Source organism: Carettochelys insculpta, chromosome 12 (assembly GCF_033958435.1).
Source record: "Carettochelys insculpta isolate YL-2023 chromosome 12, ASM3395843v1, whole genome shotgun sequence".
Classification (NCBI taxonomy): domain Eukaryota; kingdom Metazoa; phylum Chordata; order Testudines; family Carettochelyidae; genus Carettochelys; species Carettochelys insculpta.
The window spans coordinates 4,612,097-4,624,291 of record NC_134148.1 but is presented as its reverse complement, the minus strand read 5'-3'; the positions used below and the strand labels follow the sequence as shown (position 1 = coordinate 4,624,291).

The 12,195-nt window shown below is 44.3% G+C and overlaps 1 protein-coding gene across 9 annotated transcripts in view; it reads left to right on the top strand.

Moving 5' to 3' along the window:
* Positions 1–5,475, top strand: part of PPCDC (phosphopantothenoylcysteine decarboxylase) — a 67,501-nt gene extending 62,026 nt beyond the window's left edge. For all 9 annotated transcript variants that reach the window (XM_075007352.1, XM_075007357.1, XM_075007360.1 and 6 more), the window contains 2 exons: positions 488–656; positions 4,114–5,475. In XM_075007352.1, the coding sequence (XP_074863453.1) occupies positions 488–656; positions 4,114–4,205 (261 nt within the window). In that variant the 3' untranslated portion in view covers positions 4,206–5,475. The remainder of the gene's footprint in view (positions 1–487; positions 657–4,113) is intronic.
* Positions 5,476–12,195: the final 6,720 nt, after the last annotated feature.

Genomic DNA, 12,195 nt, shown 5'->3' with positions numbered 1-12,195 from the left:
TTCTGAAATAGACCAGATGTGTTTATTCTTCTCTGTGCTAGTTACACCTGTGAAAATGGGGATGCGGCTTTTGAGTGCATGCCTGATCTATCCAGTTGACATGGCATGTTAGGCAGAATGATTATAGAGATGACTTACCTCAGGTGCCATCCAGAAAGTTCTGTAGTATGGTCCATGACCACCCTTAGCTTTACTGTGGAGGCTGAAGCCTTGTGCATGTAATATTCCAGCAAGACGTGAGTATGCTGCTCACTTTTCCACATTAGACATGAGACTGCTGCAATGTTATGCCATTTAGTAGCAATTTGTTGAAGCCTGGAAGCTGCTGATAGGTTTCCAGTGTGGCTGGGCAAATTTTGGGTACCCCAGTCTTAATGGTCTTCAGCTTGGGAAAGAGCTGCTGTGCTACTGCAGCAGCATGGTAGGAAAGACAAATAGGACAGGCAACAAACACTCCAGGGTTGGACCTCTTGTCATCCTTTTACAGACCTGTGTCATCCGTGCCTGGGATCTGAGCAAACCCCTGCTGTTCTGTCCTGCTATGAACACAGCCATGTGGGAGCATCCTATCACAGCTCGGCAGGTGAAGCAACTCAAAGACTTCGGATACACAGAGGTCCCTTGTGTGGTGAAGAAGCTGGTGTGCGGGGATGAAGGTTAGTCCTTAGCATGTTCCATGGCTGCTTTCCTGTGCACTTTCTTCCATGATCAGCATGGAACTGTTGCAATGAGACCGAGACAATCTTCTTACCCTGTGAACTTCAATGTGCTGGGTGGAGGTGACCAAATACAGTTGGTGCTGTAACTCTCCATTGCCAAAGATCATGGAAACGTGTTGAAATTGGGTCTCAGACTAGCTGTGGAGAAAAAAAATGTTTTTTCTTGCCAATTTTCAAAGTTAATTTAGAAACTGTGAGAGTCTAGGAATCCAAAGCAAAATCAGAAGTTGGAATCTGGGTATAGAGGGTGGGCTTAGCCTCAGTAACTCAACTCAACGTAAGATTTGAAAATAAATGATCTTTGCTGTGCCAGGGGTTTTCTGAGAGACTTTGATCTAGTCTCTTTCTGCCTCAGTTCTCCATTTGTAAAATGGGAATAACGAAATACAATGGCGTATCTCTGTTTCCAAAGGAGTTCTGAAGGAGACGTGCATTAAAAATTGAGGCCCTCAGATTCTAGGGGCCATATCTGGACAGAGAAGGAATGCTTTTTCTGTGGCAGGCTTTATGAATGTGCAATCAAGCTATTCCTAAGAACAAATCAGCTAACACCTATGTAGAATGGTGTTTGAACAAGCACATCTGTGTTAATATTTTCATAACTCTGCTGTACAGTTTGATACTAAACTCTGTGGTGTGTTTTGATACATTGACTGGCAATCTGTCAGGAAAATAAGATAAGGTTTAAAATAGTCTTTGCGGCTAGTGAGTAGGGTTTGGCTTTCACACCTCCTGATCTCTCAGGTAAATATTGTGCATCTCTAAAACAGAGGCTTTTGGAGTTGAATGCCAAGGTGCATTTAGGTTCAGAAAAACTTTTGTAAGTTATTTAAATCAGTAAAAACACACCAAGCATGAACTGTAGCGTAGTGTAGCAAAGCAAAAGAAAGCTGCAGTTTGCACCAGTCACAGTTTATAGAATCACAGAACGCCAGGACTGGAAGGGACCTTGAGAGGTCATTGTGTCCAGCCCCCTGCCCTCATGGCAGGACCAAGTACTGTCTAGACCATCCCTGATAGACACTTATTTAACCTGCTCTTAAATATCTCCAGAGATGGCGATTCCACAACCTCCCTTGAAAATTTATTCCAGTGTTTGACCACCCTGACAGTTAGGAACTTTTTCCTAATGTCCAGCCTAAACCTCCCTTGCTGCTGTTGAAGCCCACTGCTTCTCGTTCTATCCTCAAAGGCCAAGAAGAACAAGTTTTCTCCCTCCTCCTTATGACACCCTTTTAGATACCTGAAAACCACTATCATGTCCCACCTTAATCTTCTTTTTTCCAAACTAAACAAGCCCAATTCTTTCAGCCTTTCTTCATAAGTCATGTTCTCTAGACCTTTGATCATTCTTGTTGCTCTTTTCTGGAGCCTTTCCAATTTCTCCACATCTTTCTTGAAATGCGGTGCCCAGAACTGGACACAGTACTGCAACTGGGGCCTAACCAGCGCAGAGCAGAGTGGAAGAATGACTTCTTGTGTCTTGTTCACAACACACCTGTTAATGCCTCCCAGAATCAGGTTTGCTTTTTTTGCAACAGCATCACACTGTTGACTCATATTTAACTTGTGGTCCACTCTAACCCCTAGATCCCTTTCTGCTGTACTCATTCCTAGACAGTTGCTTCCCATTCTGTATGTGTGAAACTGATGGTTCCTTCCTAAGTGGAGAACTTTGCATTTGTCTTTATTAAACTTCATCCTGTTTACTTCAGACCCTTTCTCCAATTTGTCCAGATCATTTTGAATTTTGACCCTATCCTCCAAAGCAGTTGAAACCCTTCCTAGCTTGGTATCATCTGCAAACTTAATAAGCATACTGTCTATGCCAATATCTAAATTGTCGATGACGATATTGAGCAGAACCGGTCCCAAAACAGACCCCTGTGGAACCCCACTTGTTATACTTTTCCAGCAGGATTGAGGACCATTAATAACTACTCTCTGAGTACAGTTCTCCAGCCAGTTTTGCACCCACCTTATAGTAGCCCCATCTGAGTTGTATTTGCCTAGTTTTGTTGATAAGAATATCATGCAAGACCATATCAAATGCCTTACTAAAATCTAGATATACCACATCCACTGCTTCTCCGTTATCCACAAGGCTCGTTATCCTATCAAAGAAAGCTATCAGATTGGTTTGACGTGATTTGTTCTTTGCAAATCCATGCTGGCTGTTCCCAATCAACTTACCACCTTCCAAGTGTTTGCTGATGATTTCCTTAATTCCTTGTTCCATTATCTTTTCTGGCACAGAAAAGCTGACCGGTGTGTGGTTTCCTGCATTGTTCTTATTCCCCTTTTTATAGATGGGCATTATATTTGCTTTTTGCCAATCTTCTGGAATTTCTCCTGTCTCCCATGATTTTCCAAAGATGATAGCTAATGGTTCAGTTATCTCCTCCATCAGATCCTTGAGTATTCACCTTTGGAGCAAATGGCTCAGGAAAACTAATGGATTCTCTACCTTTCTGGATGCCTTCACATGAAGACCAGATGCCTTTCTGGAACGTGTGCTTTAGTCAAACACAAGTCCTTGCTCTTAATTCAGGTGCAGCTGGATGAATTTCTATGGCCAGTGTTTGACAGGAGATTCAGATTAGATTGTCTAATGATGCCTTCAATCCTGAATATTTTATCAATCTGTGAAAACAGTCTTCAGGAATGAATGCAACATCTTCATTAAAAGATCTCGTGCATATCTGGGCCTGGCAGGTAACTGATCCCAAAGGAAGAGTTTTTACATTTTGTTCTTGTTGTGTTTCCCAGGCATTAGTTGAGGATTCAAGCCAAAGTAAAGTCAGGACAATTTTCACTTAATCTAAATTTCATTGTTCATTGAAACATTCAAAGTGATCATGGTTTTGGCCTAGAGAAAATGACCGTTTTGCAGCAAATTCACAAAAATATAATTCTGGATTGCAAAATGAGTGAAATGAAAATATTTGTCTCACATTAATTTGTTTGGGTCATTTCGACTCAGCTTTTGTAATCAGCCAATAGCATTTAACCAGAACACGCAATCCACGTAGATCCTGGAGAACTGGTGAGGCCCTGGGGATTGTTCATGGGTATTTTTCACCTACCTGTATGGAACACAGTTGTTTTCTGGTGATCAGATCACTATAGAAATCATGTGGGCCGGTCTTGAGGACACACAGTTTGTGGCAGCATGTGACCCTTTGGAGTTAGCAGTGGGAGCTGGTCTTCACTCTAACCTAGTTATGTTCTGCCAGCATATCTAGTATAACTCACTGCAATGCACAGCTTAGAAATGTACTGGCACGTTACACTGCTATGTGTATGGGAAGGAACAATGTCTATGTCAGTGCTTAGCAGTTGTACAGCATCCTGGGACCTGAGTTTTACTATGTTATGTGACCTTGTTCTGCAGGTCCAGGTGCCATGGCAGAAGTATGCACCATTGTGGAGAAGGTGAAGGCGATCCTTTCCGAGCAAGACTTGCCAACACAGCTGATTCCTTGATGCAAATCACATTTGTCCGCTCCCTCTTTGTGACAGTTTTTCAATGCGAAGATGAAAGCAGTGGGGAGCTGAGAAGGCAGGTGCCTCCAGGAACACTGCCATCAGCTATTTGGGTTTCAGTGCCATCAGCTTTAGTGCCATCATATTAAAACCTCTTGCATCATTAGAGATCCTCCGAACCTGAAGTTAAGTTTCTATGTATTAGTTTGCTAAGGCCCGTGGGTAATACCTTAACTACAGTTCACAAAGAGAGAGTGTTGTATCAAGAGAGGCCTGCACCCTACAAAGCCACTTGATGTTGAGTATTTTATATGGAATAGTTTTAAAACACTGAAAAAAAGAATTTCTGAATTGCTCTAGGTCCAGCATCCAGAGGAGTGAGAAAAGATGATGATATAAAAAATATTAGTTATTGGAATGCTCCAGGCCCCTCTGACTCAAAGTCACTGTAGTGCATGTGATAAGATCACTGGTTTTGGAAACCTCTCCCAGACCTTGCTCTAGGCCTCATCTTCCAGTAGGAGGCCTTATGTTATCAGTAGTTCTGTAAGGAACTGCAATGACAAAAGGCAGCAATATTAGCTGTTTGACTCACTCTTTGCATAGTAACAGAGAGGTTGCCGTGTTACTCTATATTCCAACAAAACAAAACTGCATGTTTTTGGTGCCCGATAGGTAGTTTCTAAATTACTTGAATGTTCTTGCTTTTGAAGATCCCTTGAGAAAAAAAATCCATTGAAAGAGCACACGAGACCTTTTATCAGCCTTTACCTATTTGTATCTATTGACGTGTAGCGATATAGACCTCAAATGTAAACCAAAAGGAACTTCTGGCCCTGCCTGGCAGGTTGCTGCAGATCTTGGAATCAGCACATTGGAAGCTGTCCTCAAGAGACTTCGACGCTCCTTTTGAAACTGAAAATTCACGTCTGATGGGAGGAAGTTGGGAAACCCTGACCATGGACATCAGGGGCCAGGCCTGTGAGGGCACCCACAATTCATCCTCCTCTTTTGAAATGTGATTCTTCCTTCCACCTGAAGGGGATGGAAGTGGACTAGAGAGGGTGCTGCAGGCAGCAGACCACAGGGTTTGTTTATAGATCCTAGAGTTTATTTTTAACTAGTTCCATTCAAATATAAGACCTTCTGTACAGAACCTACACCCTGCACATTAGGCAACCTTTGATTTCCATAGCACAAGGGAAAGGTTGTTGTGGAGTGTTTGGCATCCTTATTGATGCTTAACAAATAAAAATGCTTCTAAATTTCCCCTCTTTGGCGTCTTTACTGATGTGAAACTGGCCCTCTGAGTGCCCAGAACTGCTGGGCACAAGGACAGAAAGGGGGTCTAATGTCACAGACATAGGAGTATCAGAGAGGTAGCCATATTAGTCTGTATCTTCGAGAACAATAAGAAGTCCTGTGGTGCCTTATAGACTAACAGATATTTTGGAGCATAAGCTTTGGTGGGCAGAGACCCCTTTCGTCAGACGCATCTGATGAAGCGGGTCTTTGCCCAGGAAAGCTTATGCTCCAAAATATCTGTTAGTCTGTAAGGTGCCACAGGACTTCTGATAGCCTTAGGGGTAGCAGGGATGTTTGGGTGGGTGTAGCCAGACAGAGTCTCCCCCTTACAAGCCAGCTTGCTCGTTGCCCCCCCCCACTGAGGAGCACACAGGGCACGGAAATGGCTGCTGACAGCACAGTCTTTGATGCCCTCATTGAGGCCCAGATATGCTGGCTTATCGTGACCCTGAGAAGCAGAAAGTACAGCTAGAAGGCTAACAGGCCAGACTGTCAACATGAGAGGGGGGGGTGAACCCTCAAGAAATCACCCCAGCTGGCATTGATCAATATGATGCACACACACAATCACTCAGAAGGGGACGTGCCCCGCCCGCACAAAAGAATGTCCTGTACTCCTAAATTGTTTATCTCTTGTCTTACAAGTGCAAACTAAGTAGAAATGCCCTTGTAACAAACTGGAGTCACAAAGACAAACCAGTATGATCTGGCACCATAGATAAGAAAGAGAATACGTAACCCAAAAGGGGGTATAAAAGATGGGTCCAGCAGAACTCTAACTTTGAGTGCATTCGACCAACTTCCTGCTGGTCGGGTCAGGTGATTGCCTCCCGAGGTCCACAGCTGGGGACGCCCAACCTCGTATTCGTCTTTCCGTCGGAATTGAGTGACCGATCCGGCTTGGCTACGCTGGTATCGAGGAGACGCAGAGAGGGTAAGATACACCCATGCTAGGTCTCTGACTTTTTTTTGTGCACAGCTAAAGAATTAGAGCTCTGTAACTAGTATCAAGATATCATTGTGTTAGATGGTAACAGATATCTTTGTATTGGATTGTAACGTAACTTGTTAACACCTGTACTTTGCTAGCATATAAGAAGTAAACAATAACCTTTTGTAACCACACGCTTATAACTGTAGCTTAATAAACTTGTAACTAGTTAAGATCCAAGCCTAACTATTTTTGTTAACCCTTTTGTCACTGCAACACAGCCGGCACAACAAAAGAACTTTAACCATTTGGTTATAACAGCCTGGCCGTAGGTAAGAGTGCTAGGAGCTGCCTGCTCTAACAGTAAAAAACTGGGTTGCTTAGGACCCAGGGGAGTCCGTCAGCCTGTCTTGGCTGCTTGCAGCGACGAGCTCTCTGCTCTTGTAGTTTTAAACTTGGATGATAACAAGGGCATAGTTGGTACCTCACCGCACATTACCTGGCCACCGGCTAACAGAATTGGCGCAGCGAGCAGGGTTGTGACATAGGCTGTACCACAGTGACAAAATGAAACCAGTCATGATAAACTACTCAGATTTCCTTGACATAGAAAAGAATCTAGCTCAGGAAGGATGGGGTAACCCACAGTGGAGTAAAGATGTGATAGAAAAGGATTGGGGAAACCCGAAGGACATTTGGCAACACTATTGTAACTGGAGAACTGCCTGTAAAATGAAAAGAGGGAAAGGCAAAGGTGCTTACATCTGGCTTTTAACTAACATATGGCAGGCAGCCAGTAAGAGCTACCAGAACTTAGAAGCTGAGCTCCTTAAAGTACAAGCAGAAAGGGACACGTTGCACAAAGAATGCCAGAATTTAGACACTCGAGTGCGTACACTAAATACAGATATAGAGCACCTTCAACGAAGGCTGCTGCCCCTGATTGAAAAGGAAGGTGTGGAGCGAAGGAAGAAGCTAGAAGCCAAGCCACGGAGCATTAATCAAGCTAAGGTAGAGACCGCTCTGTGGTTAGACCCTGAGGAATGGGACGGGGATATTTGGGACTCCTCTCCTGATGAGTCCTCCCTCTCCTCCGACGAGGAGGTACCCCCAGTCCGGATGCGGCCACTTATCACCTACCAAAAGTCAGAAGAGGAGGAGGAAGAAGAATCTAGTGATGCAGGTGATGTAAATGGTAGGTCCTCGGGCAAGAAAAGGGACAAGAAATCAGGGAAAGGTAGAAAGAAAACCCCAGTGTCACGAAAAATCACCTCCCGAATGTACAAGCCCTCTGAATTAAAAGAAATCCAGCAAGATTTTTCTAAAAAGCCAGGAGAGGGGATAATAGAATGGCTAGTACGCCTATGGAATTCCGGAGCGGGGCATATACGCCTTGTCGCCCGTGAATGTGACCAGCTTAATTTGGGGGCAGAAATATCCCTCAGCTGCCCTGAACAGGAAAGCCCCAGAACACTATGGACCCTAGTCACTAGGTGGGCTGCAGAAATACATCCAGCAGACCGAGATGAACCCACAGTTATACCATGGGCTAATGCAGAGGAAGCTAAGGAAGCCCTGCAAACTATAGCCACCATTAGTTTGCTCAGCCACTTGCACCAGAGTGAAAATAGGGACGAAAGAAGCCCGTGGGAACAGTTGGCCCGAGTAAATGATCTGAGACCTTTGTTAAAGGGAGCTGCCAGTGCCCATAAGGCAATGGCATTGTCCCTCCGAATGGAGGTACAAAGTAATACTGACCTCACCTTTCAAGATTTGCTTCGTCACCTAATACAATATTTCAGAGAGTTTGGGGAAAGTAAAACCCCACTAAACAAAGCTAAAGTGCGACAGTTAAAAGAGGAGCAAAAGGGTAGACAAGAAAGCTCCCAATCCAAGAAACGGGGGGGCTTCAAGCCCAAACGTGAAACAACTCCAGAGGAGAAAGAGCTCCGAGCAAAGCTATGGAAACAGTGCCTGGCTTTAGGCTATCCCAAAGATGTAATTCATGGGCTGCTGACTGAAAAGCTAAAACTCCTAGCTGCCTTTGGAAAGGCCAGAGAGGAGGAAACAGCAGTAACTCCTGATGCTCCTCCTCTCCCAGACACCCTTTACACACCACTACGGCAGCAACTACGTGAGCTGCCGTCCCCAGTCGATCTCGATCAGGGAAACTAGGTGGCGGGGGTCAGTCTCCCCTCCAAGTAAATCAGTTAAAAGGGGAGAATGAGTCAGCAAATGACCCCCGGATTCAAGTAATAGTAAATGACAGGCATGTAACATCCTTTCTAGTGGACACTGGAGCCCAAGTATCCATGATTAAGCGAGAAAGCTTTCCCGGTCCACCACCTACTGGCCGAAAACAAGTACTGGTCACAGGAGTTAATGGCACAATTATTACATACCCTCTGGTCAAAGTTAAATTAGACATCCCTTTTCAACCTTACAGACAGCCCCGAAAGCACGAGATAATCCTCGGTAATGCTAACATACTGGGCATGGACATTCTGAAAGGAAAAGAGGGAATAATAAATGGGGAGAAATGGGCTTTTGGAGCAGGCTTTAAGCCCCATACCACTGTTCTGGAAGAAGAAGATGCCTCCAGATATACAATCAACCTGCTCAGTAGTGCTCCTGCTCTCCCACCCTCGACCTTAACCAACGTGAAACAGTATAATGTCCCAGCAGAAGCTATAGGCCCGATTTCTGAACTTGTAAAGGACCTGGAGAAACGGGGTATTCTAATCCGTACCAATTCTCCATATAACTCACCTGTCTGGCCTGTGAAAAAGCCCAATGGAAAATGGAGGCTCACCATAGATTACCGAAAGCTTAATAGCAACACAGGGCCCCTTACAGCAGCAGTCCCCAACATTATTGACATTGTAAACACCATACAGACTTGGAATAAGGAGTGGTTAGCTGTATTGGATATAAAGGATATGTTTTTCATGGTTCCCTTGCAACCTCAGGATCAGGAAAAGTTCGCTTTTACCTGGAAAGGGGTCCAATATACATTCACTCGCATGCCCCAAGGCTATACGCACTCACCCACCATCTGCCATGCCGCACTAGCAAAGGTTTTAGACGGCCTAAACCTGCCTTCTAACACCCAGATCCTACAGTACATTGATGACATCTTAATAGGAGGGGATACCTCTGAGGAGGTACAGGAAGCCGTAACTGAGGTAAAGGCAGCCCTGGAAGGTCTTGGCTTAGATCTACCACCTGATAAATGCCAAGGTCCCTCTCATGAGGTAAAATTCCTGGGTACCATCTGGATGGGAGGACGAAGGTCGATACCTGATGAAACTGTAAATGAATTAAGTCAGGCATCGTCCCCAGAAGATAAAGCCCAACTGAGACAAATGTTAGGGGTTTTGGGATTCTGGAGAAAGCATGTACCGGGTTTTGCTATCATAGCCCGACCCCGACCCCTATAGGCCCGATTTCTGAACTTGTAAAGGACCTGGAGAAACGGGGTATTCTAATCCGTACCAATTCTCCATATAACTCACCTGTCTGGCCTGTGAAAAAGCCCAATGGAAAATGGAGCCTGTTCTATGGTAGGAGTAAGAATCCTGGTTTATTAGGAGTAGCTCGGAGGCTTCTGCTCCCCTATCCAGCCTCCAGCAGTGCCGTCTTGTGATGGTGACCCACTTGTGGGTTTTCCCCATGTTTGTGGACAAAGTCCCATACTGTTAATCTATTAGAATAGCTTTGTGTTGCTGACACAGGGCCCAGTCGAATGCCCATTGAAATCCTGAAAGATTTCCAGTGACTTTGCTGTCGGGCCTTCATTGAGTGACTACAGAACCTTTGAAGAGACATTGTGTTCTGCTTATGCTGGGAATTGGGGCTCTTGGTGTCTCTTCCTGGCTGTGCCACTGGTTTACTCTGTGGGATTGGAAGAATCATTTACCCTCTTCATGCTGCAGTTTCCTCATCTGTTTAAAAAAAGACATCTAAACTGGTAATAGCACAAAACTACCTTGTGAGGAGAATGTGTTTGTAAAGCATGTACAGATCACTGAATAAAAACAATTTTACAATTTCAGGGCCAGAGCAACAATTCAAGTCAGTGAGTATTATGTCAATGGAGCTGTATAGATACACATTAACCCATCGCAGGAGGAAGTATGAGCAGACAGTCAGAGGACCACTCCATGGAAGGAGAGATGCCCAAAAAATAAAGCAGGGAGGTTTTGTGTAACTGTTGAAGAGAGTCTGATAGACCAGAGAAGCAGAGAGCTGAGGCAGCAAGGTGGCATCAGATGTGACAACAGAAGCATTGGAAAAAACTTCAGAGTGCCTTTGGCCTGAGTTGTGCTAGAACAGGGGAATGAAGCTGTGCTCAAAGAAAGCATGTCCTGCTGTTTGATTCTTGCTGTGCTCAGAGAAACAGGACTTTGTCCTTTCTTTTAAAATAGAGGATTGCCTCAAAGAGGCCAGCTCCATCATCAGTTTTCCTTACTAAATGGGAACAGAGAGATAGCCGTGTTAGTCTATGTTCTATCAAAACAAAAAAGCAGTCCAGTAACACTTTAAAGACTTACAAAATGATTTATTAGGTGATGAGCTTTTGTGGGACAGAGCCGCTTCTTCAGACCATGGCCAGACCAGAACAGACTCAATATATCAAGCACACAGGTCTAAAAATAATTAGAGAGAGGTGATGTCTTGATCTGGGAGAGTTTTTTCATGTAGTTGATGGGTCTCCATTCCAAACGGCTGAATGTAGTGCCTTTCTAAATGAAACAGCAGGTGGGCCCTGAATTTTGGCTGTCTAAAACAGGTGACAGTAGAGGAGGTATCAAATGAGGGTTGTTTCATAATGGTGATTTTTTGAAACAGCAAAAAAGAAAACTGGAACTTTTGCCTGTTTCAGGTGCACAGAGGGCCTGACGTGTTTGGGGGTGGTGTTTTGGGTTGGTATTTGTCACAATAAATTCAGCTCTGGCCTGCCCTGTTTTTCCTGAAAATCTCTAGAGATCACTGGAGAGTTAGTATGATTGTGACAGCCTTCAAGTGGAACCTGATGAACTCAGAATGTTTTGTTAAAAGTTTTAAAATTCTGTGTTTAGAATTGTGCGTGAGAGAGACAGAAAGAACAAGCAAAACGTGTTTGTCAAATGTTTGACTAAGTCATTGGAACTGAAGCTCCCTTTGTTTAAGACTTAGTGCCTGTCCCCATCTTTTTTTTTTTTAAAAAGCACTGAGAAAACTCAAGCTCCGTATCTTGGGCCTTTATGTGCGCTGGGACTTGGCAGGTTAGCTAATGTGTCTGAACAGACTAGCGTAAATAAAGCAGTGTAAATAAAGCCTAGAAATTCACCCAGTTTAATTCATGTTACAGGCTGTGTCTTCACTGCAGGGTTCACTGGAGTTATCTGCGCGTGAGTTACTACTCTCAAATTAGCATCACTCAAGCTAGGCTGGAGACTTGGCTAAACTGGAAGCATAGCAGCAGCTCAGGCTAAGTCTACACTAGGCATTTAAGTCAATTGTAGGTATGCAGTTCTAAGCTATGGCAGTTGCATAGCTAGAATCGACTTATTTACAAACAACTTACCTGGCCATCTTCACAGAGGGAGGTCAGTGGGAGAAATTCTTCCATCGACCTCCCTTACTCCTCCAATGAGGGGAGGGGGGTCTCCCTCTGGCCTAAGTAATCCAACCCCCCATCCCACCCCAAAAAATAGCTAGCAAGTCACAAATAAATCTCCCATATTCACATGTCCCATTATTACACCACTA